A 27,100-nucleotide genomic window follows, 5' to 3' on the forward strand; every position below is an offset into this window, starting at 1 on the left:
TAAAAAAGAAAATCTGTCTTTGTTTAACGCACAGCCCACAGAAACGACCATAAAACTGGTAGACTAGGAAGAATAACCCAAGAACCTAAAAGGAAAAACCAATGAATGGATCTTGCATAATGTCATGTGCGTGTAAACAAACTGTATAAAGCATAGCTTGTAAGTATAGCTGCAGCATGTTATAGGCCCTTTGTAACAGTCTTCTTCATTCATTGTCTTTTGTCGGTGGCTACGACTGATTGAGTAATGTCTGGTATGCTGGTGGCAGCTGAAATCCAGAAAAGGAAAGAAGGAAGGAGCCTGCTAGTACTGGACCGAGCTCTTTGGTCCAAGATTCAGAGGCGGAAAAATGTCTGGAAGTGTCTTAACATGGTCCTGTAAACAAGGCGGAAGCAGGAGTCAGCCCATCTGTCTCAGAGAAAGGTGGCAGATTAAAGGGTATTCATGCAGCCTGGCAGTTAAGACTGGGAACCCATGCTCACCTCTCACACCTCTATGCAACACACACAACACACATCCCACAGGGAGTTTTCTTGCGCTCCGAAAATGTAGAGGGAATGCTCTTTCTGGAAGTTCGGTCTTGGAAAATCGTCCTCCTATGTGTCGGTGAGGGTGTGCCAGTGGCAGACCTGCTGTCCCTCCGCCTCCTTCATCTCTGTCCAGTGGGCCTGCTGCTCCTCGCTGGTGCTGTTGAGGCCCAGGGAGACCCAGCCCAGCCTCTCCCTGGGCCTCATGCTGCTCCGGCGGCAGAACACCGACACCACCAGTGACACCTCGGACAGCTGGAAGAGCGCCACCTGGAACACGAATGTCTCCTTGTAGATTGGATTGGGCTGGCCACGGCAAACGGCCGTCTTACACTTGGACATCTCCTTTCCCTTTGAGTCCAGCATGGTCAGCTTCACATAGGTGTCTGAAAGGAAACATTGGAGGAGAGAAGTGAGACATTGCCATCAAGTGGTCGGACATGTGTACTACAGCAGGAGGTACGGAGTGTCTTTTAATAATAGCTCTCAACACCAAGAACGCTATAACTGCCTCACTCATAAAACTCATGCTGCTGATGGATTTTTTTTTAAGGCAAACTGTGGAACTCTTTGAAAACTGCAAATGAAGTCACATTAATCTATTTCATATTTGCTGGCAGCAGATTTCTGAAATATTCTGCACATAAATTATAAATGATGCCAAACGGAAGTGACCTTTAGAACATGCAAGCAAGTCAGTGCAGGGTAGAAAACTAAAAACTTTGTGTCTTGAGAGGAACTACTGACTATGACTGACATTTCTGGGAAGCTACTTTCTTGCCAAGATACTGATCTCTATCAGCTTAGTAAATATGGAGTTAGAGCCTGGAGAAAGTTGGATTATCTCAGAGTAACAACAGGAGAAAACAGCAAACCAGCCAAGGGCTGACCTAATTTAACTAATTCTGTAGAGTCAGTCTAATGCTCCTCCGACTGTGCCACTTCTCATGTTAGCAAGCTGTTCCCTCGATGCTTACATTTGGAAACAGCATACCTGGTTTACTGGGGTTACTACTAAAAAAAACAACTGTGTCTGTTAAACTAAAAACACATTAAACGTTAATAAAAAAAAAACCTAAATGCACTACATGGATCTGCACTATTAGCCAAAAGTTTCCTACCAATCAAATCTTTAATCCATCAAATGTTTTTGTAACTGACATTCGTTCACCACATTAATGCACAACTAGCTAAGCTCCCAGCTCTAGATTTATATATAACATAAAGAAGTGAGAGCTGAATTCACCCTGTCTGACAAGAAAGCAAAATGCTGAAGTCTGGCCTCAGAGGACCAAACCTAAGAATGCTACAAACTGGTACCTACGGTGCATAATGTAGTGCACAAAAGTCTTGATCTACCTCCCATTTCTTTATATTTTGCAAGAATGAATGAAATGAAATGTGCAAATAAATACATGGAAACATGCAGTAAATAAGGGAAATAAAACAAAGTTTGTAAAATTCTAACAAACTTGGTATGACCACCTTTGTTCTTCAGCGAACTCTGAACTCTCATAGCCAAGCTTTCTTGTAATTTCTCTAAGTAGTCTTCTCCAGGCTTCTTAACAGACGTTTAAAGCTCTTCTTTGGATGTTGGCTGCCTTTTGTTCTGTTCTCTGTCAACATGATCCTACACTGCTTCAATAATGTTGAGGTCTGGACACTGGGGAGGCCATTCCCCATTAAATTAGACCTGCTTGCACTGATTTTCAGTTCGGTTCTTGCGTAATTTGGCATACCTCATCCTTTTCTCCTCGTTTCCCTTCCTTAAGAGTGGTTTCTTGACAGCAACATTTCCACTGAGACCACTTCTGCTGAGGCTTCAGTGAACAGTAGATGAATCAACTCAAGTTTCAGATGCATCTCCTGCAAACGCGGTGCTAGATTTTTTCTTAGTTTGTAAGGATGGGACTCATAGCATTCCTCTGAAAATGGTCAGGTACAAGGACTGGACTGAAAATGAGTGAAAAAGCCTCCAATGCCCAACAAAAAGCTCTGAAGGTCCTTCAGAACTGCTGGAGAACATTGCTCAAGATCACTTTTAAAAATTACAATACAGCCTGGCAATATAAAGAGAAAAATGTAAAGGAATGGGAGATGGGGCAATACTTTTACACAGTTCTACACATCTGTACAACCCTCACCAAATCTACAAACGTACAGAAAGCTTACATTTAGTTTACTTTTGTCTTACCTCTCATGATATAAAGCTGTCCCCCTACGAAGTGTTTTACACAACAAAACAGACCATCTGTGGCAGACACATACCATAGCACACACACCATTGGAAAGAAGAAAGAGGGGAAGCAGTTTAAAGATTTCAATATACAGCAGAAGGTCAGCTTTCACGGGAAGAACGGCGAGCATGACAAGCAGCCGGTCCTTCAGCATTTTGGCTTTAATAGCTTAGGTTATTAAAAAGCTGGTGTTCGTGCCAGGAAACGTTCAAATGTAATGATCCTCTATTTGCTTCTGTTGCATGCTGTTGGAAGTCCTGCCCATCTGCTCGGCCCAAACAATAGCCTGACATATCAGCACCCATTGGGGGAAGAGAAGTTTAACTGAACAATTTACAGCGTCATTCCACACTTCAACCCACGCTGGCACAAAAGCCCAAAGTTAAATATATGTACTTACTGACGGGTTTATCAGATGCTGTCGTTTTGAAGTGATTTCCCTTGATTACCTCAGCTGAGAGCTGCCCTGTGGCAGAGTTGTAGATGAGACCCAGGAGGATCTCGGGTGTGGATGAGTCTTCAGTGGAGCGATAGGACAGAGCCCCCGCACTGCGAGACACGCTCACCACAGAGCCACAACCCTGGCAAGGCAAAACCCAGAGGCACTTTATTTGAGTCAATTACCACTTAATCATCAATTAAAACAATAAGAAGCCAATAATTCATTAATCAACCTAGGAGTTAGGAGGGGCAGAGTTGAGTGTGACAAAGACAGATTTCTGAATCTATAGAGAATGATGGTAGAAATGTAACTTTCAGTGGAAAAAAGCATCTTAAACCTTATTCACCAAAACTTTTAAATGTTTTTTTTAAACCAATTTAAATGGTGACACTATACATGCAGTTTTTATGTCCTAGATGCCCACAGTTGCTTCTTAATAACTGCTCAAATAAAAAATAAAATAACTGCTTCTCCAAGGACATGTAGATGAAGGAATGCTGAAGATACTGATAAATAAAGTAGAAATGGTGTACAGCTGATATTTGAGATGTAAAGTATATTTAAAAAGTGTTCTCACTGTAAGTTCAGAGCCAGGCTCCAGGGTGACAGGTAGAGCAATTTTGCCCTGCAGGTTGAGCTTCGTCAGGTAGAACACCTTCTCTCCCAGGACCTTCTCTTTTTTCATCCGTCTGATGCTGTACAGGCGGAAGCGAACAGCATAGTCTCCCAGGGCCTCCTGCTCCACCCTGGAAAACTTGAATGTTTCTGTGAAGATGGGACACGGGCCCTTCTGAACGCCGGTCTTAGCACGTTGCTTCTTGGTGGGCAGCAGGACCAAGTGGACCTGCCACGAGATGTTGCCGGTCTGTTTGAGAGCAGGAATGTCAGTTGCAGCTGTGACAGTGACGGCCAGCCACTGCTCACTGGAATCGTACTCAAAGGCGACATCCAGGGTGCCGTATTTGGCGAGGGGCTCTGGCTCGTAGGCAGTGGGAAGCGGAGGACCAGAACCATCCTGAATGTGCAGAAAAGAAAAAAATAATTTCCCCCTCCTTTATGAATTTTACTTTAATTTCTGGGATTTTATTAATTTTTCACCATTCTGACATAGTACTAGAACACTCAAATAATTAAGTCAGTTCAGAGTATATTTCCACATTTTTACAGAAAATACACAACAAAAAAATGAAACTTGTCAGCGAACATATCACCCAGCCCTTCCTGTAAGTGTTGATGAAGTGTTGCTCCCAACTTTGATCATTCCATCAAACTACAGGGTATCCAAAACAAACTGCTTAGACACAGAAAAGACAACAAACAGTAGGTCTGATCTCCCACCTCTGGCCCTAGAACAGCAGTGCTGTCACTGGGTATGTCCTCATCACAGGCTTTGTTGAGGTAACTCTCTGTGTCCTGGTCCCCGCTGGCCTCACTGGAGCAGTGGGGGCTGTCACAGTGCTGTGTGGACGGCGCCCTCCTGACCCCTCGCTCTGAGCGGGATCGAGAACCCACGCAGGCCCCTGAGCCCTCGTCTTGGTACGGTGGAGGCTGAGGTTCACCGATCGAGGAATCTTTCTTTATCCTCTGGATGCTGCTGGCTGCTCTCATAACAATGACAAAGAGGGATGCAGAAGGAGTGTTACTGGAATCGTACTGTGCTCTGCATGGAAACTCACTAGGTATGCAACATACAGTCTAGCGACATACAGTGTCTCCTCAGTCTTTGCAAACCTATATTGTCATTTTAAATTCTTGTTAAATCTTGAAAAAACAACATTTCATGTACTAATATAGTGGTGTCAACCATAAGGTCTGGGGGCCATAATCGGCCTAGCAAAGACTCTAGTCTGGCCCACTAGATGGAAAATTATAAGACGTGCAAATATATTTAGACTTTTATTGTATTTTCATACATTTTACACCTTTTCCTACTGATAAAGCCACCCCCACCCCCCAACCACTGTGCTTTATACTACTCCTGCTTTTGTGCTATTTAATGTAGAAATGTGTTTTTGTTTTTAACAGTGAGTCCACTTTTTTTAAGGGAATAAATGGAAAACTAAGTTTTATAATTTTATAATTCCAGGGTAGTCTGGGAAATGAACTACCAGAACTTTTGTCATTTTATACATTTATCATGTAGTTTGACTCTTCAGGCCCACTTATGGCCAAAATGAGCTATATGCGAAGAAAACGTTCCCTGTAAGCCAAAAGAGAAAGTAAAGAAACACATTCTCACTCATTATGTGTTTATACAGCTCTCTGCACTGAATCATACTTGGCTCTCTTCCACAGCATGTCTTTTGTCCTGTTTTCCTCCTCCTACCACAACCAGTCGCGGCAGACGGCCGCCCCTCCTTGACCCTGGTTCTGCTATAAGCTTCTTCCTGTTAAAAGGGAGTTTTTCCTTCCCACTGTCACCAAAGTGCTTGCTCACAGGGGGTCATATGATTGTTGGGTTTTTCTCTGTATGTACTATTTTACGGTATACCTTACAATATAAAACGCCTCAAGATGACTGTTGTTGTGGTTTGGTGCTGTATAAATAAAACTGAATTGTAAAGAAAGCTCTTAGAACATTAGTTAGTTATCCCAACTGGCAAAGATGCACAGTAAACAAGGTCAGACAACAATAAGGGAGAAACAAAATGACAAACAGAACAACGCTGTCATCCCTTATGTAGCAGGTTTATCGGATAAACTCAGGAAACTCTTCTCCAAGCACGACATCCCAATGCACTTCACACACAGCCATACACTCAGACAAAAACTGGTTCATCCCAAGGACAAAACTCCCAAACACGAACTGGACATCGTAGTGTATGCAGTGCAGTGAGGAGTGCTCAGACCTCTACATTGGAGAAACCAAAAAGCCACTTCATAAACACATGTGACAACACAGAAGAGCCACCTCAACAGGACAAGACTGAGCCGTACATCTGGATCTAAAGGACAAAGGTCACTCTTTCGAGGATGTCAATGTCCACATTTTGGACAGAGAAGACAGATGGTTTGAAAGAGGATGAAAGAAGCCATCTTTGAACAGAGGGTGTGGCTTACAACACCAACTGTCTGCCACCTAAAATGTAGTTTTGAGATCCCTTTCCAGGTGCCTTTAATTCCCATTAATACCTTGCAATGGTTTCACATGAAACCTCTGCTGATAATAACCCACACCCTTTTTCACACTTTGGCTCGTGTGATGAGGCACATGATCAATACTGGCTCCTTATTCATATTCATATGAAATCTATTCATTAAGTATGTATCCTGTGATTATTTTCCTCATCACAATATTTGACAAAAGCAGCTTTAATTAAAACATTTAAAAGATCATTTTACAACAATAAAGATCAACACCACATTATGTTTGTGCAGTAAAGAAGGCAGATACAGCCAGTTAGGTTAGATTGCCCTGGCATCTGAAACAGGTGAACACAACACAATCAAAACATATCACTGCATAAAGATAGAAATAGTGACTTTTAGAGATTGTAGCATGAGAATATTTGTTACTTCTGGATCAATCTGGGTGAGTTTTTTCCCCATTAGTCCTGAGGGTAGTGTCATTATTGAATTATAACCAGATTCATGTATTTGGGTGTTAGACTGCTATCAATTTTCTATTCCAAGTCTGGGAAAGAAACCAAATAAATTTTACTTCCTTCCAGTAACAGACATTTAGCACTAACCCAAGATGTTTAGAGAAAAGGACACTCGCCAGAAATTCTCCATATGATCCACCAAAGAGACATTGGGGCTCAATGAAACGAAACCCAAAATATGTAGCTATTTCTATTAATTAAAAAAAAAGAATAGACACTACAATTACAAATAAATAAACACAAAAACATGTTATGCATTTGATGTTCCGAGTTTAGCTTTTATGCAATCTTAGATGATTCTTGTATGCATTGTGTTTTATGATTCTCTTCATATTGTATCTGATTTTGTGGGGTTTTATGTTCAGCGATGTACCGTGTACGTACTCTTCCACTACATGTGCTCTCACCCTGTTCACTGGAGGCCTCGCTGCTGTATCCTCCGTGCTCAGATGACTGTTTGCGTGTGCTGCTCCATGCAGAGGCTGTGTTCTGCTGGGCCTCGCCCTCTGGAATTCTGTCCTCCTCACTGTCTGATAAAACTCCCTCTGCACGTCACACATGGGCATTAATTCTAGTAAACCACAGATTATAACGTGTGCAATATTTAACGAAGTAAGAAACTCAACCAGTTAAACATGCAGCTGCTGAAACTGGCACACAACAGGTCGAAATTGTGAATTTTAGTGCAAGAACTTGAAAACATGAGCAGAAGAGAAGATCCAAAGGGCAGTGAGGAGAGAGAAGCAGCACACTCTCTAACCTTGGTTTCCTTTCTTTTTCCCCTTTTTGCTCTTCTTGCCTTTGTCCCTCTTTTTCTCCACATCCGAAGCCTTTTCAGTTTTTTTCGAACCCTCTTTTGCGACTTTCCCCTTTTTCTTATCCAACGTTTTCACTCTGGAAGACGATCTAGAAAGCTCAGATTCTTCCTCATCGTCTCCCTCTCGCTCAGTGCCGTCCTCTACCTTCTCTCCCTCCTCCTCGTGATCTTTTTGCTCTTCCTGCTTTGACACCCTGCTTTCACTCTCACAACCAGGTGAATGAGGAGTTTTATCATTTTCACCACTTTTTTGCTGAACAGCTGATTGGTCATTTGACTTCTTTTCTGTGTTTTCTAAATCATCAGCCTTCTCCTCTTGAGAGTCTTCTTCATTTCTCGGAGACTTGGCTTCTTTCTCCAGCTGCTTCTGCCTCCTTTCTCTTCTCCTCTGTTCTCTCCTCTCCTGTAGCTCCTTCTCCTCTTTCTTCCTCCTCTCTTCCTCTGCTAACTCGGCTTCTGTCTTTTTAACTCGCCAACATCCGTCCCTCCATTCCCACTCCAGCTGGCTCTGAGTGTTCTCTGCCTCGGTTGTATCACTAGTTTGGCTGTTCTTTGAGCCTGTGTTCCCCCCCTCTGAGTCTCTGGGCATTTGCCACATGCTTTTACTCCCGGACTTGCCTTCTTGCAGGGTGGAATTCTGACCCGATTCCTGGCTGCCGTTTTCTCCATCTTCCTTTTCTTGCACCTTGTCGATGATAGTAGTGACCTGTTCGGTCAGCTGGTCACTGACAGCATAGGTGACATCGCTGACGGCATTGGCGAGATCGTCCACACGACTGGTGACTGAGTCCAAGATGGAGGAAATGTTGACAGATGGGAGGTTCTGCTGGAAACTCTTGAAGAAGGCCATCTCTCAGCCGGGGTTCCTCCTGTCACCGTGCTGATCACTAGATTAGCTCATCAGAGGCACTGACACAACATGTGTTTGTTAGCATGGTGTGCTGGCAGTGTTACAGTGAGCGCTGACATGCACATACGCACCAATGTGGTTGTAATAAGAATTATACTTGTTTCAGGTCTCATGCTTAGACATTATCGGTCAGTTTCACGGATGTAGAGTAAGCCTAGTCATAGACTAAAAGAAAAATACAATTAAGACCACAAAAATAGCTTTCAGTTCAAGACTTAGACAAAACTATATCTGTCACAGCAAAAGCAATAAAATGTGTATTATTCTGCCTTCAAAATAAGAAAATACAAAAACTGCAGTGTTACACATTTAATGGTTTAAGCCAACTGTGCTAACTCTTACTTCCTCTACTCTGACACTGTGCTGGTTTTGTCTTGGTGCTTTTTGCGAACAGCACACATTATGACTCGTTTGCAAACCGAACATTCAATAATCATAACAGCCTGAATCCACGGGCTGCAATGGTGACTTATCGGTGGATGAACTGTGGTAATTGTTGGGTCAAGCTTTTTGGCATCAGCGCTAATACATGCAACCAATTCTACACTGAACAACACATCACCACAATTCACCATCAGCCTTTTATGGCTGAGGGATAACAAGAGTTGGATGCACAAGTTTGAATTTAGTTTGGATTTTCCCTATTCAACCCAGGTTCAAAAAATATACATGCAGGCTAAAATATGCTTACTTAAGCCTTCTAATAAGTGGTGCTTAAGGTTCTACAATGTCTTAACTTGACAAGGCCAAGGCCTAATTACTTCTCCTTAGTGATCATGATTGACTACAGAAAAATCATTTATTTGACAGAACTCAATGGACTGACCAATACTGAGAACAACAGGAAAGTCCAAGGAACCTTGGTGAAGACCTAAGAAGGACATAAGTAGACTTAGACAAGTTGAGAAGGTTTTAATTCTTAATCAGAGAGCAAATTCTGTACAAGTGTACAAATTAAGAAACAAAACAGTAAGCCGAGGTAATAGAATGACATCGTTTTGACTTGGAGACGTGTTGTCTCAGTTCATATGCCGTTGTATTTTTTTTAACAGAACACAGAGATCGCTAAGAGGATGCAAAGCTGCCATTAATATCATAATGCAGCAGGTACAATGTTCAGTTTAAGCATGGCTCATAAAGATGTGGACGCGCTGTCATTACAGTGATGCCTACACGATAAAGCCGAGAGCAATCCAAACGTCTGCAGAAATTTCTACAGATTTAATAGCGTAATAAATCTTTGAGTGTGTTGAGTACCTGGCTGGTTGTTCTTATAGTCACTGAGATGTGACAGATTGTCAGGACTCTCCATTGACAATTTGTTGTTGAGGTAAAGAAAAAACAGAGCCATCAATGCCATGAAAGCTGCAATGGAAGACAGGACACCCAGGAGCTCGGGAGAGACTGAGGAGAAGAAGAAGAAGAGGAGGAGCCATGAGGAACAAGCAAAGCAAGAACTGACAGAAAAAGAGAAATCCAAATGTTAGACTTAAACAGAAGTAATACCAAACCAAGGTATTTGATTAAGTAAGAAAAAAGAGCCCCATGTTTTTCTAATAAAAATACACAAGGTGGTTACAAGCTAAAAAAAAAAGCCTTTTGATCAGGACTCCTGAAAAGCCGCAAACAACCCCAGTCAAATAATTTGTTTTGTGATAATATCTTAAAGTTGCAATAAAACTCCAGCATTTTGGCTTGTCAGAGGAGAGTTAGATATTGTTCATTTTAACAGATCCATTTCAAAGGCACACCAGATAAAATCTACAGCACTGTATGTAGGCCAACCATACTTCATGTAACCATGCAGCCCTGTGCTATTTTTATAAGAGCCTCAAAGGGACTGTATCTAACTGAAACCTAGACTCAGCAAACCCAGGGAAAAAAAAACAGACCGGGCCTTGGTTTAATAGGCTACAACACAGACACAGCACAGTGTAATAGCCAGGGAAACGGGGAAGAGAAGGTGGACAGTGAAGCATGAACTGCATTTCTAAAGATCACTTGAAAGGGCAGATTGCTAAATAAGAGACACTGAAACTGAGCGAGTTATAGGCACATATTACTGCCTTAACAAAATTTAATCCCAGTAAAAAACTAATCCCTCTGCATTTCCATTTTTAAGGATTAGGTTGTTTTATACCCCTAATCCAAATTGTCCAATCACGGCTTATCGATTGTAACTAAGCAAAATACCAGAGCAATAGTATAAAAGAGTTTCGAGGGTTATGTTGAGTTGTTGTGTTATAACATAGCAGAATTAGATCGCACGTATCTCACAGCATCAAACAACCAACTTTACACTGTAGTTACTCATTTAAATACTGTCTAAAAACGGCCACAGGCAGCTTCACGTCCCTTTAAGGTGAAATCTTACACTGCTTACTGAAACCCTCATTCACAATATTGGCGTGTTGTTCCATTTTCATTTGTGACACATTATATTTGGTGGTATGAGTTTGGTGAAATTGAAGATGACTGTTTGTTTCAACATTAAAACAAAACAAAGACATAAACCTGAGGTATATTTGGGCCAACTTGACGGAGCTTGACAGTTGTTACACGTCTGCATTGCAGCAGGTGGTCACATCCTGAGGACCAATCACCCGTCATTGATCAAATTGGTGTAAAAATCCCGTCTCAGATGAGAAAACGAGAGAGGAAAAACAGAGGTATACTTTTGCAAACCTTGTTACTGAACTTATTATGGACCGACTTGTCTCACCATGGCAACAGGCAGAGATGACTATAGCCTGACAACTAGCTGCTGCCTGCTGCAGACTGCCAAAATGGTGAATGCTAAATTCCCAAGAACTGCAAAAGAAGTAGGAGGGAGATAAGAGAGCAATGTGACAACAGAGGCTTACCTCCTCTAAATGAATATCCTCTTTAAAGCCAGCTGTTCCCAAAAAGCACTGCTTCTTAAAGCATTGATAGTAAATGATCTAAGAAGAGGGAGGGAAATAACAAAGTTGTCCAGCTCAAAAGTAATCCTACATGTAACAAATCCCTGACACTTAGTCTGGTCCAGCACTCGCCAGGCTTACGTATCAACTCTCACTCCCGACAGCAGTGTTGATTGAGGCAGAATGACCTCTGAGGCTACGAGAGCAGCAGCCATCTGTCGAAAACGAACAGCTTATGGTCCTGAGCTGCGGCAAGCGATGACACTTCATACATGGCCATATTCTGTAAATGTCAACAGTAGCTGAATAATTCAGACACCTGGGGTAGGTAACCTGAGCCCCGCCCCCCCCAAACGATATACACTGGAAAGTGGAGCGGAGCAGCAAAGAGGCCTTTGAAACAGTTCGCCCTCCTGTTTTTACATAATACCTAGGAAAGTGTGATATCTCTCTTAAGAGCAGAGCAGATTAAGGTGGATTTTTTAAAAACTCCGCTCTTTCATCTCATTTTATCCTCCCTGAGTGTGTGTGCATGTGCGATCTGTGTGTGCAAACTGAATAAACAAGATAAAAATAGCAGAATAAATCTGTTTCTTACAGCATGTGAACTCAGGCTGAACTCAGGATTCTGAAATGAGCCTCAGGATTCAATCTACCTTTTTTTTTTCCCAGGTAATGACTCCAGCAAGCTAACAAACAAACACGAAAGCACAGCCACTGAAGCATTCATTGAGAAAATAAATAACAGCCTGAGAGAAATGTGAGCTAGTTTGAATGAAGTGTCTGTGTCAAATAAAACAAGGGAAGCAAATTACTCTTTCATGTTCCTAATCTGCTAAGACACAGAATGACTAAAATTTCCACATTGCGAGTGCTTGATTAATTTACTTTGTTTAAAGCTTTAAAACTCAGTGGCGTTTCTGGGACATGCTCGTTATGCAATCTGGAATTGTTGCTTACACATGGACCTCTGATACGAAACAAAACCTCCACTCTGAATAAATCATGAACACACAGCTGCCTTCTTTTGCTGAAGTAAACCTAAACTTGATACGCTGTGCATAATTCACACATGAACCGTGTGCTTACTGAGAAAGCTATAGAAAAGCATTCTATACATCATATTTCAGTAAAAATTCACAAGTAAAAGAGAGTGCCTGGGGGTGGGCGATGAGCCAGTCTTCTCCAGTCATGCAACAGAAAGGCTTAAAAATGCACGCACAAAGGCCTGCTTAAGAAATGGCATTATATCAAAATTTTATAATCTGCTTACATCAGAAGACTCACAAAATAAAGCTGAAACAAAGATCTGGAAACTTAAATCTTAGCAGAGGATTGAAAATCAGCTTGTGCTGTAATGCATAACAGATGGTGAATACATGTGTCAGATTAACTCGTTGTAACTGGTTAATGCGCACATATGTAGCACCTGCCAAGTGGTAAATTGGTAAGATAAAAAATATATGCACTAAATTAACAGCCGCTAAAGGAATATTTATATTCCCTGTATTTGTTTTAATTGCTGTTATGTTTGTCCTTTTTGTTCATTTCTTCTTGATCTTTTTGCCAGGAGGGATAAAGAGTTCACACATCTACATCCCAAATGATTATTTTATACCTGATGAGGGTAAAGCTTTTACATCTTGAAACAGGAGTGGGTAATTCATTTTTCCCCAAGGGTCCATATTAGAAATTGGGATTGCTGTAGATGGCCTCAAACTATAGCTCAACTCAATTTTGCTCATTTTATAAGCTTATTGGTCCGTCCCTCCACAACAGTCCTAATTTCTCATGTGGCCCCTTGGTAAATATTAATTACTAATCCCTCGTCTACTGTGCAAACAACAATAAAACTAACAAAAACAAAACATTGTCATAGCTTCCATGTTGGAAAAATGAAGCCAATGCATAAGTGCCTTAAAGCTGGATCGTGGTATTACCTACTCATTCAATGACTAACAACTTGCCAATCGTAAATCATTAGCAAGTTAGCAAGTGGTTCCCAGTCAGACCAATCTTTTCAAATCACATCCGTTTAATGCAACCAAGATGGTGACAGTGAAAAGGTTTCAAAATGGAACTTCAAAACCCAATGAAATTTTCACAGCAGCAACTAGGGCTGTTCGATATAACGATATATACCGGATGACGATATAAAAACGTCTATCGTTTAATTTTACGCTATCGTTTGTTTCGTGGTGTCGCAAAATAAACTGTTTACGGCAATATTTTTTCATCGTTTTGATGGTCACTGTAGTGGCTATATTAATTTCTTAAAGTTCTCTCTTTCTCTTATATTTAATATAAACACACTACGGACGGAAAAGCGCATGTATTTATGCGTTGACGTTAGCAACAACGACGGTAAAACCATCGCGTCACGTGTCCGCTTGTTTATGTTCCACATAAACCTTTCACAATAAAGCTCAAGATCCTGTTGAGACTTTTCAAAATAAACTGAATCGCGTGAAAGAGTATGCAGAGTATTTTCGGATGAGACGCAAAAAAAGAGCCGCCAGGTGCTAAAAAATAAACCTTAGACTCAAACGTTAGAACAGGCTGTTCCCCGCAGCATGCTGTGTAATAAATACTCACAAAGAAAACGGCGGCCGTTACAACTTATGTCTAAAAATGTATAGTTTCATGCATCGGTTAAAACACTCGACTCCAGGTACAGGACGCCCAGGTGGAAACACTCCACGCAAGTCGAGCTGCCCGAGATTCACAAAATTTACAAAAAAAAAAAAGTCAAATTTTTGTGATTTATATCGTTATCGGACGATAGATGTCTTATATCGGGATATGAAATTTTGGTCATATCGCACAGCCCTAGCAGCCACAGCCATCTTTTAATACTGTCTATGGTTACAACATGAAAACGGAGCATCAGATTTTATAGAAGCCTCACACAAAATCTTAGAGACAATCCTACTGCGTGCCAACCACTTGCCTCATTATCAGAATTTGCTACAGAGGTGAATTCTACAACTTCTTATTTCAGTTTCTGGATTTGCAGTTATTCATCAGGGCTGATGTCTGTGACATTCAGCATTTAGGAACTCTTTTTTTGAAGGGAACCCTGTCGGGAGGGCTGATAGACAGGAACAGCTACACTCCTGTGTGGAAAGATCATCCCTGACCTGACCGTTATTCACTGCATCATTCAGAAGTCCATAATCAGTCCAAGATGCTGTAGAACACTTTACCTAGCTGAGTCATTTTCAAATATTTCTTGATATTTAAACTCCAAAGCCTGCTGTTGATCTAAAACATGATGCCGCCCTTCCTGTCTGGAGATGCAGATGTGGGAAAGAGACCAATGCACCGCAGATGACACTACACAAGAAATCAGAATCATCAGTACATCATCCAAGCAGGATGTTTAAACAGGAATTTACTGCAATAGGATATTTATTATTTCTCTGAACTAACTGCATTTTGTGCTGTTGCATTTTCACATTATTACATATTAAATATTAAATGGCACAGCTAGTCAAAGTGGAAGAAGTGGAAGTGGGGATTAATTATGTCATGTTAAACCCATTTGTATTCTTTAAGTTTTATTGTCTAAAAAAGAAAAGCATAAGACTTTTAATATTATGAATATTAAATTAATTAAATATAAATGCAATATTATTGTAAATACCCTGGTTAATTTCTTTTCTTGTTGTTTAACAAAATATACTCTTGAAAATGCACACACGCACGGTTTTAAATGTGTGGTTGCAATGTGGTCTTACCTCGTCTGGCACAGATGAGCTCATGAACACCACAGTTCCTCCCCCCTCCTGTGAGAAAGACGATGTAAAGCTGGGAGTCAGAGTTTTAAATATGACTTTATGCAATGTAGAAACATATGGTCTGTCCTCAGGTTAAATGAGACAGATGAACATGTCAGCAAACATAAAACCAATAGGCTTGAATGACCTTGTTTTCTTTTCGTGGTCTCTGTTTCTCTGTCTTTAATATATTGATGGGTATATTAGCCTATAGAGCAGTGTAGGCTATCATTAATCATCTCTATACCAGTAATAACCACGGGCCACTACAAAGGAACACTTTTAAAAATGCACTCTGCCACAGCTACTCTGAGGCTCAATGATGTCAAGAAGTCATGCATATTAAAGGCAGTAATTATAGCTCCATGCATTTTTTATAAGGCAACTAATAACTCATTACTGTGATGACTGGCATGGATTCTACAAAGTAATTTCCTGTTTTATTTTGTAATTCCACTTAGCTATGATGCCTTGTCAGTTTTACTCTGTGTCTCTGTTTGTTTTCCGGACATTTTTTTTTTAATAACGCCTCTTTTTAATTAGCTGTCATTGTCCCTTGTTTATGCATCTCCTGTAAAGCTCTTGCCACTGGCCTTCAGTTCCCAGTCGAGCATTTTTTATTATTGCTTCTCTGTATCCTTTCCTGTAAGTTTTGAGCACAGGGTGGGTTTTGTATTCTAGATTGATTTTTCTGGAGACATTTACTGCACTGTTTACTTTGAACTGCCTTCCTGTGTAATCCCTTATTACTCACCTAGTCACCAAAAAAAAAAAAAAAAAAAACAATTAAAAAGGTAGGGTTCATTGATAGGCGCATTTTAGCCTTATGCTAAACAAGAAAATAGAATATTTCATCTTTCAAATAAATGCTCTTACATCTATTTTAGCCTTGTAGTTCTGTGTTGTAAGGCTTTCCTTTTCGGTATGTCAAATAGAGGAAAAAGTCCGTGTATAGTGACAGATGTGAACCCAACCCTTCAACAAGTCACTAAAAGTTCCTCTGTCAAATTCCTATATTTGGGTCGGCTCCTTCTTCAGGGGCCCTACAAATATAAGCAACAGCGTAGAAATTTAAAAAATAAAGTTACATGAACTATTTCCTCGACAGATGCAAAAGCCCTGGCATGAGTTGCTTTGCTGGAAAATTATCAACATGATTTTGTAACGCAATGCAATGCAATATGCTGCTCTGTTTGGGTTATAGAGAAATAAGTTTTAGGTTTTAGTATTTTCACTGGAATACAATTTCATAATGTGTCAACTGGTTGTTTTACATAATCGCTATGAGGCTTAAGTTAACAGTGCTTCCTCTCCTTCACATCCCCAAGTTTTTACAGTGACACATAATCTCTCTTGGCTGAACAGTTCAGTATTGAGGCTTCAGTATCACCATTAATTAAGGTGTCTCTACTTAAGAGTTTGGCAAGGTCACGTCTTGGCTCTGAATTTAGGTTTATTATTAGATTAAAAATAGTGGCCATGTGTTTATACATTCTGAAATTTGTTGCTGAGTTGTGTCAAACCAAGAAACAAAATTTTAGTGCATTAAGAATCCCTTCATAACGTTAAAAAAAGGTGTATTAGTTTCTTCACATCCAGGACTGCACAAGATAGTAGAAGTGGCATGAGGTCTTGACTTTAGTGCCAGAGCAAAGAGAAAACTGTGACTGAGGTAGCAGACAGACCCTGACCGACTCAATTCATTCTATTAATTCATTAGCAGAAATTCTCTGTTGGCTATTCTCACCAAACTTTAGTAATTCTTAGTGTACAACAAGTACTTGCCTTAAAAGCACTAAAAGAGATGGATTTTTACAATAATAGAAGTAAATGTTGTCACTGTCTGTCTGTGTACAGTTGTGACTCATATTCTGCTTTCACTGAGCCAGACTTTAGGTTATATTTCTCCAGATTTTCTGAAGGTCCTTCAGAGACCTTCTATGGAAACTGCCTGTTTTTCCACTCATTTTTAGTCCAGTTCTCATATCTGACCATTTCAGGAGAATTGCTTTTTTTTGTTAAGCCACTTAACACTGACCCATTAGTTAATATAACAATGCCTCCACATCAGTGCTGATACAGAAGGAGAAGAAGTCAAAACAGTAGGCAAAGAAATTGTTTTTTCCACAGTATTTCAAACTGTTTCAACAAGTCCTCTGTATAATCTGCGAATCTTTGAACTTCTGTTCGCCAGCCACTGCATAGTAGGTATGGTGACGCCCTTACATTTAAACACTGGACCTCTCCACACCCTCATCCAATGATGTTCTAACATCAAGGTCTAAGACCAGCTTCTGGACCAGTGATTCCCAAAATGTGCCCCGGGAAGGTACTGCAGGTGGGCCGTGGTAATAACAGAACTTCAGTTTGAAATTACTCACAAGTATGTACAGTTACAAATTTATATAAATGTATTTATTCATATGAAAAGTATTAAAACTGGTAATATTTATAGACAACAGCATTTTGAATAAAAATTTCAAGGAAACATATCACCCTCTCTTATATTTGTATGGAGTAACGGTTTAAGATTCGTTGAGCCCCACAGATTTTCTGGTTTTTAAGTGGGCCGCAGCACTCTTGACTTTAGGAATGGCTGTTCTAGACCAGTGGCATTACTGGAATGGTCCCCAGGATGGGAATTTGGGGCAAGTGCCACCCATTGCTACCCTTCTGTACACGCCCCTGCTCAGTGACGACAAGCTGCTGCAAATTTCATTAAAAATTTGCAATAAAACATCTAATTAAAAAAAATTACACTAAAATTCTTCTGGAGCTGTCTATCTTTAATTAAACCACACCACCTCTCTCAAGTGTCACTGCGCAGGAACAAGCGCCCGTGAAACAATAAGACCCGTATCCGTGACAGCACGGGACAAGGCACGAGCCTACTTTTTGTCGCTGCCTGGTGATGTGTCCCGGTCACTCTCACTAAAGCCCGTAGGAGACACTTTTCCCTTAGCATGAAGGCTGTTAGATCCGCTGCACATGTTAGCTATGAAAGTATCTACAGCACGTGCAGCCATCAAATAAAGTTTGACAGCAGCGGAGTGTTCTTCAAATATTACAACCCTATTCTTCCGCCAAGTTATATAGTTCTTTAACGGAAGAAAAACAAAAAGTCATGTGACGCTAAGCAGCGGCATGCTAAGACTTTATGTTAAAATATTCAAATTAATCGCTACGTGCTCACAGGTGTCCCATAACTGACGCTTTTGCTGCCGTCTAAAAACGTCCCTAGTTTAAAATCAAAGCACCAGGACTGCCTGCTTGTCTCGGTTTACTCGCGTATCACTTCACGTGCACATCCCGAGAAGATAATGAGACCTCAGCGGTCCTGCATCAGTGCGGGTGTCCGCACTTCAGCATCAGCCCCGCGCCTCCGGAGCACTGCGGTATACTCGCCGTGTCAGTTACAGAGAAACTGGACCAGAAATTACACACTCGGTGAATACCGCGTGAGATTATGGAAAGACGTCCTCCTTCAGTCCCGTGCAAAGTTTCCCACGAGTCCCGCAGGACACCTGAGAGCGAGTACCTACCGTCAATCGCCATGATGCTCCGTCCCGGACTCTACCAACTGTAGGGGGGTGTGGGGGTGTGATGGAGGCGGCCGGTCATTCATTTGTGTGTGTGTGTGTGTGTGTGTGTGTGTGTGTGTGTGTGTGTCAGAGAGAGAGCGAGAGAGGTTGTGTAACAGTTCTATATGTATATGTGTATATATTTAATTATATAAAACAGGCTACAAATAATAATATGTGCAGTATAACTGTATTATTGATGTAGGTTGGTTATTTTTGTTCTCCATGGTAACATTCATTTCGATTTCATTCATTTGTCCAGTTGTAGTAACCTACACTTTAGAAGTCTGCTGTTATGCTACATTATTCCAGTTATTCCACCTCATTTCTGGGGCAAATATTGTGCGTTTAACTGCAGTCCAGTTGCACTCTCTTTCCAAAAAATTGTAAATGTTGAATAAAAAACCTAAGACCCGATATTGATAAGATAATGATAAATGCTTCTGTTTCTTCTGGAGGAGGGACCCTCCTGCTTCCTCACTTGATCATGAGAAGGCGTAGCCCATCTTCCTCCACCGCTTTTTATCTCCTCAAACCTCTACCTCCCCTCTCTCCTTCCACCTCCCCATCACTCTCCATTTTTTTCTTTCTCCCCTCCCTTCTTCATCCTTTTTCTTTTCTTTTTTCACCCTCGCTTAACTTATTCTTAACTAACAATAAATATAATCAACCATATTTTTACTTGTGCCAAATCAATGTCTTCATTCAAGAATAATTCATCTTAAGAATAAAAACAACAAATGTGTGATAGCTGTGTGTGTTGATGGACCGGCACATATATGTTTTACATTTTAGCAGTATCTGTTGTGATACGTCTGAGAGTGAAGTTAAGTAACTTGGGTTACTAGTGGTTCCGAGAATATTTAAAAGTGGAATGGGAGCCAGAGCCTTCGGCTTTCACTGCCTTCACGATTAAGCTTAAAACTTTCCATGTTGATAAATGTACCTCTATACACCTGTGCCCACTGCCTGCTGCTGCAGTAGAGTTTATTCTGTGCTTACGTCTTAAATTGGCGCGGTCGCGATTGCACAGCCAGGTAACTTAAACAATCACTTGTTACAACCAAAGTAGAAACAAGGCTGTTAGATGCTCTTACAACCAAGAGCTCTGAATACACTACCACGCGTACCTTGAAGCAGCAGCAGAGGATCACATCGTGTGACACTCCTGTTAGCTAAGAACAGAAAACTGAGGCTACAATTCACAGAGACTGAAAATTAGACAACAAAACTTTGGAAAAACATTGCCTGGTCTGATGAGTCTTGATTTCTGCTGCGCCATTCAGGTGGTAGGGTCAGGATTTGGCTTAATGGTGAATATGAACGCATATGAATATGAATGAATAAATATGAACGCATAGATCTATCATATTGTATCAATGATTCAGGCTGCTGGTAGTCTAATTATGTGGGGGTGTTTTCTTGGAACATTTGGGCACCTTAGTACCAACTGAGCCTTGTTCAAACACCACAGCCTGTCCAAGTATTGTTGCTGACTATGTCCTTCCCTTTACGACCACAGTGTACCCATCTTCTCATGGCTGCTTCCAGCAGGACAGCATGCTGTCTCACTGCGCTCAAATGGCCTTCACACGCACCACATCTCAATCCAACAGTGCACCTTCGGGGTGTTTTGGACCCGTAGATTCACATCATGAATGTGAAGCTGACAAATTTGCAGCAACCGCATAAGGCTTTCATGCCAGTATGAACATGTCTGAAGAATGTTTCTAGCACTGTGTTGAATCTGTGACATGAAGGATTAAGACAGTTACGAAAGCAATAAAAGAGTCCAGCAAGTGGATCTAATATTGCCTGTGAGCTCAATAAAATAAAATATAGCAGAAAAACAACGCCAGATCAGTTTATCCTCGTCGTTAACAAACAATCAAGCGTTACCCCACACTGCTGACGTCACTACGGGAAGTCACGCCCATTAGGCTTCCCCTTACTTTACATTTCCGCAAAGTTTTGGAGTTGTGGCAGGCTTCCCTTAATCAGGTTTATTAAAGTTTTGTTTATAGACATTTATAAGCTAAAAGAAAAGATGAGTGAAATTAAGCCCAATGATAAAGGGTCGAGTGAAGAGAGCGCCGAGGAACAAGACTGGGCAGCGGCTAAGGCTGCTTTCGACAACCTCAAATCTAACAAACCCAGACCTGTGAGTGTTTTAATGCTATTTTCCTTTTCGTTAGCATGTTTGCTGTGTTATATACTTTCACGAAGAGTTGTTTGGGTAACAAACCCCTGAACATGTCTTGCATTTCTTTTTTCTCCTTGTTCATGCACCCCCAGCCCAAACCCAAGAATGCAGTCACCATCGCCGTCTCCTCTCGCACTCTCTTCAACATGAAGGCCGAGAGGAAGATCTTTGAGGAAGAGGGCTTAGAGAAGTATGTCGCTTTCCAGCAGGAACATGAAAACGAGCCCCTAAAACCAGGACCTGCTTTTCCCTTCGTCAAGGTAGGCCTGGGCCCCTGTACTGTCAAACCTGCTGTGCAGGGCGTGTCCCCTCAGAAGTGTTCATTCACTGTTACAACTGTCTGTGATCACATAGTTAAAGCCAGGGAATACTTATTGATAAACAGTAATAGCTAACAAGGGGCTGCATATCTATCCCTATACCTAAGAGGAGGTGGTGTAAATGCAAGTGTTTGGCTGTTGTCACTGCTAGAACAAACATGGCTAAAATAAGAGAAATCCCTAACACCGCACCAATTGCTTAATATTTAACTTCTTCATTGCTTTAAAACCAGTTTTACCGGTGCTGAGAGCTGATGTTTGCACAGGTTTATCAGGTTCATTGTCTCACAGAGAGTTATTTGAAAACAGTTCTGGTTTTCTCGTTTGACAGTCACTGTCCCTGTGGTTCATAATGAGTGCTTCAACTTTGCTGGCACAGCTGGTACCATAGCCACTCCTGCCATTCATAACAGCCAAACTGTCCAAACACAGAGCATTACAACATTAATGAATTTGGTACTAAATGCAAGGTTAATGTATTAGGTTGAAGTCATTTTACATAATAAATTATCAGCACAGTATGTTTTTGTGCAATAATATACAAAGGACCCTATCATGATTTATACATATATACTTTCTATTCCAACAGTTGACTGTTGGATAATAATACATGGATGAAAATATACTGGTAGTGCCCACAGCGTGGAATAATAAATGTGACTTTTTTAATAGTAATTTCTCATATGCATGCAGCCCCGAAAGTCTACTCTACCTAGAGGGTATTTTAGATGTAGGTGTCAGATGGGTTCAAGGTGGGGGTGGGACTACATCAGAGATCTGCTGTTGATGGATAAGTTGACAGAAGAGGTCAGCCAGGAGTCTCCATGGACTATGATGTTTGCAGACAACATTGTGATGTAGTGGGAGTAGGGAGCAGGTCAAGGAGAGTCTGGAGAGGTGGAGTTATGCACTGGAGAGAAGAGGAATAAAAGTATGTAGAAGCAAGACAGAATATCTGTGTGTGAATAAGTGTAAGAGTGAAGCTGTAAGGAGGAGAGGTAGTGAAGGTAGATGAGTCTGAACCATCCAAATCAACAGACAGTTCACAAGAGAGGTGCAGAAGACTGCAGGCAGGGTGGAGTGAGTGGAGACGAGTGTCAGGGGTGATTTGAGACAGAAGGATCGCAGCAAGAGTGAAAGGGAGGGTTTACAAGATGGTAGTAATACCTGCTATGATTTGGAGATGATGGCACTGATAAAATGGTAGGAGGAGGACCTCAGAGAAGGTTCCTGGATGCAGTGTGAAAGAGGAGGTGGCTAGGGATAGGGTGAGATGAAGGTGAATGATCCACTGTGCCAACACCTAAAGGGAGCAGCTGAAGGATGAAGATCAAGGGGGAAAAACTATTCATGGCAACAAGAATTATAATGTTGTAGGAAGTTTTTCTTTTTTCACTAAGTAGTTAAAAGTAAAGACAGACAAGAATGTGATGAATGATGTATAGTAAAGGTCAAGCCAGCTAGGAATTAATCTATTAAGTCATTGCTGGCAGCACTGCCGGTGCACCCATTTGCTATGTATCACCAACCAATCATCGCTCTATAAAGTTTATATTTGTTCCCATTTTTGGCAAATTAGCTCCATTAAAAATATACCAAATGATATACAGGCAACTATCATTCAGTTGCTTTGATACTGGAGAAAATGTGAAATCGTGATGACCTGTCTTGCTGTGAGCCCTCAGAAGATTTATGGACATTTTATGGCAGACATCAGAGTAATGTCTCGGGAAAGTGTCCCACAGAATCTAAAAATATATGCGTAACCTTTCTGTGTGCAGATCTGACCAACCTGTGACTTTGAGAAGTAGTGCAAATTAAGTGCTAAAGGTTAATTGTCTTTAACCCTTGAACCATTCTGCTTCCTCGTGGATAGGTGCACAAAATCCTCAGCGCTCTAATGCATACTCATAGCAAGCATCCGAGACGCACTGACTTGGTTCTGCATTGCTTTAAAAGTGTGATTTAACCAAAAGAATAGTGGTTACTTCTATTGAGCACTCATATGCAATATTCTTGCTTTGGGTGTATAACATGGTTTGTTTTCTTGTGCCTTCTTAAGGCGCTGATGAACGTCAACACTCAACTGAGGGAGCTCTATCCAGACAACGAGGAGCTGTTTGATATCGTCTTAATGACCAACAACCATGCCCAAGTGGGAGTGCGCCTCATTAACAGCATTAATCACTATGGTATGCTGCGTCGAGGTCTGAGTGTGGAGTGTGATGTTGGATCAAGTCTAGCAATTGCGCGTCTAAAATGAGGAAGTCTTTCTTTTTCTGCACATCTTACTTGTTTTTTCTCCTTGCTTCAGATTTGACCATAGAAAGATTCTGCATGACAGGAGGGAAGAGTCCTATTGGTTACCTGAAGGCCTACCTGACAAATCTTTACCTCTCCAAAAGTGCAGACAAAGTCATACAGGCCATAGATGAAGGTAAGTGATGTTGGTCTAATATTTTAATCAGTACTTTGCAGAGTCTTGGACTTCCTTCACCACCTTCTAGATGTTTAAGTACTTCTTATATTTACAAGCCTCAATGTTGACTTTGTGACTCATTCACGCTTCAGAGGGAAATCTCGACTTCATACTAAACTGCAAGAAATAGCTGGTTGAAGGCAGCATGAGATTTACAGCCCGCCCACCATTCAAATGAACACAGAATAAGCTTGTGTGTTAACCATGATATTTATTTAAAACAAAGTGAATTAAGGGCTCTTGATAGGCTCAATTTATTGTGTACATACTATATACTGTTTAGAGATTTTAATCCTTGCTTCGCTTACCTTTCATCAGGAATTGCTGCTGCCACAATGTTCACGCCGGACACAGAGCAGGAGCTAAGCGACACTCAGTTGAGAGTGGCGTTTGATGGTGACGCTGTCCTCTTCTCCGACGAGTCAGAGATCATCGTGAAGCAGCATGGCCTGGACTCTTTCTTTGAGCACGAGAAACATTTTGAGAACAAACCTCTCGCTCAGGTAACATATGGTTGTTTCCATCTTCTCCTACATCACTGATGATTTTTTTCTTCTTTTTTATTTTGTTCTTCAGGAAACAAGAAGTGAGCATTTTCAAAAAGTTTGAGGACACACAGAGAGTGCATAATTATAGCTTACATAAAATAGAAGGTGGGCTTTGCCCATGCCCCTCCAAACCTGTCTCAGGCATGCCTTTACCCACACCTCACCATGTGGGATCATTTCAGCCCAGGCGACACCTGAAGACTTTGCACTGCCACTGCAAAGACAATAGTGGTTACAGAGGGGTGTAACAACATACACAGAAATTTACATTAACTGCTTACATTTAGAATCTAGATTCTAGATTTTTGTTCTGTGAGCTTCTATCTAGAGTCTAGATAGAAGCTCACAGAACAAAAATCCCTCCACAAATACTGACATAGTTGGTGCAGGATGTGGCAACATAATCAAAATACAACCAGTTGGCATATGGCTACGTCCCCTATTGCAGATATATATATTCTGCCCATCTGTGCAGACTGACTCAGATCCATTGCAACATGTTGGAGACAGGTCGCAACCTGTGCAATTACCTTGCAATCAAAAGTGGTCACCCAAAGGCTGAGAGTGTTCCATGCTACTTGTAATTGAACGCCATATCCCCCCAAAAAAGCAATGCTATCACCAGGCAACTGCTGATGATCCTTATGTTATTAGGATGTTGTCTTGTATTTACTGTATTGTATTTACTGTTGCATGACTGAGCCACTAGTCAAATACTATAAGTGTAGCCATTCACACTTTTTAACAAGTGTTTTGCTCTTTGTTTTCACTGTGCAGTCATGGTGAACTGTTGTTTCAGAAGCTGACTCAGTATCAGTAGACAGTACTGGCTGTCACCGCATACTAATGCACCCTACTAGATTCCTCATTAATTACAGTGCAAGCTGCTGATATGAGCATATTACGCTCTGAGAATTATCTGTGGGGTTTACGAACCCCCTTGTGAGTTTGTAAATATGTTTCACATCATCTGAAGCATTTATTTTCCTTGTGTGTGCTTGTGGTTGTGTATATACTATCTGTATTATCCGTCCAGATTACAAGTAGTAGCAGTTTTTCAGTAACTGTGATGTTCTCCACCCAGTGCAACCATCCATCGAATGGAAAGATGATTTAAAAGAGAGAGGGCTCTATGTAAATAAAAGCAAACACATTGCAGTGGATTTCTTCAAATCTAACCTATCACACACAGCTTTTTATCTTCACAGTCCTCATTTTAAATTCAATTTACTTTTATTCTTTGACTCTTTCAGGGACCATTAAAGTGTTTCCTGGAGGCCCTGGGAAAGCTCCAGAGAAAATTCTATGCCAAGAACGAGCGTTTGAACTGCCCCATCCGAACCTTCCTGGTCACGGCCCGCAGCGCTGCCAGCTCTGGAGCTCGTGTCTTGAAGACCCTCCGCAGCTGGGGCCTGGAGATCGACGAGGCTCTCTTCCTGGCGGGGGCTCCGAAAGGGCCCCTGCTTCAGAAGATCAGGCCGCACATCTTCTTTGACGACCAGATGTTCCATATTGAAGGGGCCACGGAACTGGGAACCATATCCGCACACGTCCCGTATGGAATCGGACAAAAGTACCACAAGGGCAAACTCATCGAGCAGCCTAAAAAAAAGGAATAACCTAAGAAAGGTTAAAAAAAAATAATATTACACTCGCACTACTTTTGCTCCAGATTAAATATTTATATTCATAAAAAAATGTCCATTAAAGGAATCCTAATTTTTAAAGGATTTTGCTCATGAATTGGCAATAAGCATTTTCCTCATGAGAGGGAATAACTGCTGAACAGCAGAATGTATTTTCACACCAGAGTTACACTAGGTGCTTTACTTTCACTTACTGCTGTCGAGGAAAAGCAACCTTTTGGTCGGTTTTAACGTATGTGCTTACCACTTGAAAGATCTGCAGAATAAGTTTTCTGCTGTTTTTTTTTATTATGTTCATAAAAAAAAGTTTATCCCTTTTATCTGTGAGGTTTTTGGCAAATATATACATATATAAGTACTGGTACAGATCACCAATTCCATTATTTTTGGTGTTTGGCAAAATTCTCACCCATTTCATATTTTTAAAAGGGATTTTAGGAGGTAGAATAACTTCGGCTTACAAGGAGCGCTGATGCTGTTTCTGTGTGTTACTGTACTCATTTATTTTTGAAGTGCCACAAATCTTGATCTTGTTCTGTAGGCTGTTCACGCTGAGTCTGTGTGTCAGCCAACAAGCTGTAACCAGACTTTCTAGGATGGACTGACTACACCTACGTATGCCTTTGTATATGTTTGCAGATATTTATGAAATTTATATTGCATAAATATGTACCTTAATGGTCTGCATAACTAAATGTCAGGAAGAAGTTGCACAGATACTCACATGTTTTTATATGCTGGTATATTTAATCTTTTTCATTTTTGTACTCACATTGTGGTAACACAATGATAGCTTGTCTACACCATTTGACTTTTCTACCAGCGAGTAGTTGGATAAATAAAGGAATGCGATGAAACCCCAGTTGTTGTGTTTTGACAGTGTTGGGTAGTACCTAACTGCACGTACTGTAATTATTTGGAGGCACTTTATCCTGCTTTATTCTTCATTTGACATAAAAATATACTAAAGATTCTCTCAGATTGTTGTGTTTAGGCAGAGTTTGCCTAGTGAGAGCAACATCTTTCTATAAAAGAGCTACAGAGCTGCTTTTTTCTTTTCTTTCCTTATGTCAGGATGCTTCTGATTTATCTCAAGGCCTTTT

The 27,100-nt window shown here is 41.0% G+C and overlaps 2 protein-coding genes across 5 annotated transcripts; one reads left to right on the top strand and one right to left on the bottom strand.

The window, feature by feature from the left end:
* syt14b (synaptotagmin XIVb) lies at window positions 1–18,843 on the bottom strand. 4 transcript variants are annotated; one of them, XM_084954376.1, is made up of 9 exons: window positions 18,763–18,843; window positions 15,182–15,229; window positions 9,796–9,942; window positions 7,219–7,356; window positions 4,545–4,804; window positions 3,784–4,221; window positions 3,165–3,345; window positions 2,722–2,778; window positions 1–913 (listed from the first exon to the last, which is right to left on the bottom strand). In XM_084954376.1, exons 1-9 carry the CDS (start codon window positions 18,773–18,775, stop codon window positions 597–599), a joined length of 1,599 nt encoding a protein of 532 aa, XP_084810502.1. In that variant the 5' UTR covers window positions 18,776–18,843; the 3' UTR covers window positions 1–596. The 4 variants fall into 4 exon arrangements, 3 of the variants coding, with proteins under 3 accessions (XP_084810502.1, XP_084810500.1, XP_084810501.1); XR_014802820.1 differs by lacking the exons at window positions 9,796–9,942; window positions 15,182–15,229; window positions 18,763–18,843 and adding an exon at window positions 7,572–9,753 and having other exon boundaries at window positions 1–375; window positions 483–913; XM_084954374.1 differs by lacking the exons at window positions 9,796–9,942; window positions 15,182–15,229; window positions 18,763–18,843 and adding an exon at window positions 7,572–9,753.
* On the top strand, window positions 18,363–26,854 carry LOC146371939 (cytosolic 5'-nucleotidase 1A-like). Its single transcript, XM_084954377.1, has 6 exons — window positions 18,363–20,962; window positions 21,097–21,264; window positions 23,387–23,516; window positions 23,639–23,761; window positions 24,122–24,306; window positions 25,605–26,854. Exons 1-6 carry the CDS (start codon window positions 20,849–20,851, stop codon window positions 25,968–25,970), a joined length of 1,086 nt encoding a protein of 361 aa, XP_084810503.1. The 5' UTR covers window positions 18,363–20,848; the 3' UTR covers window positions 25,971–26,854.
* Window positions 26,855–27,100: the final 246 nt, after the last annotated feature.

Source organism: Perissodus microlepis, chromosome 15 (genome assembly GCF_051167445.1).
Source record: "Perissodus microlepis isolate ML-2025 ecotype Zambia chromosome 15, ASM5116744v1, whole genome shotgun sequence".
Taxonomy (NCBI): Eukaryota; Metazoa; Chordata; class Actinopteri; order Cichliformes; family Cichlidae; genus Perissodus; species Perissodus microlepis.

Excerpts from the sequence above, each read along its gene's own strand:
- LOC146371939 (XM_084954377.1), top strand. The coding sequence starts at position 20,849 with ATGAGTGAAATTAAGCCCAATGATAAAGGGTCGAGTGAAGAGAGCGCC. Across the intron at positions 20,963-21,096 it reads AATCTAACAAACCCAGACCT|CCCAAACCCAAGAATGCAGT; the intron begins GTGAGTGTTTTA and ends ATGCACCCCCAG. Across the intron at positions 23,517-23,638 it reads TAACAGCATTAATCACTATG|ATTTGACCATAGAAAGATTC; the intron begins GTATGCTGCGTC and ends TCCTTGCTTCAG.
- syt14b (XM_084954374.1), bottom strand. The coding sequence starts at position 8,478 with ATGGCCTTCTTCAAGAGTTTCCAGCAGAACCTCCCATCTGTCAACATT. Across the intron at positions 7,357-7,571 it reads GAAAAAGAAAGGAAACCAAG|AGGGAGTTTTATCAGACAGT; the intron begins GTTAGAGAGTGT and ends TGTGACGTGCAG. Across the intron at positions 4,222-4,544 it reads CTGCTGTTCTAGGGCCAGAG|GATGGTTCTGGTCCTCCGCT; the intron begins GTGGGAGATCAG and ends CTGCACATTCAG.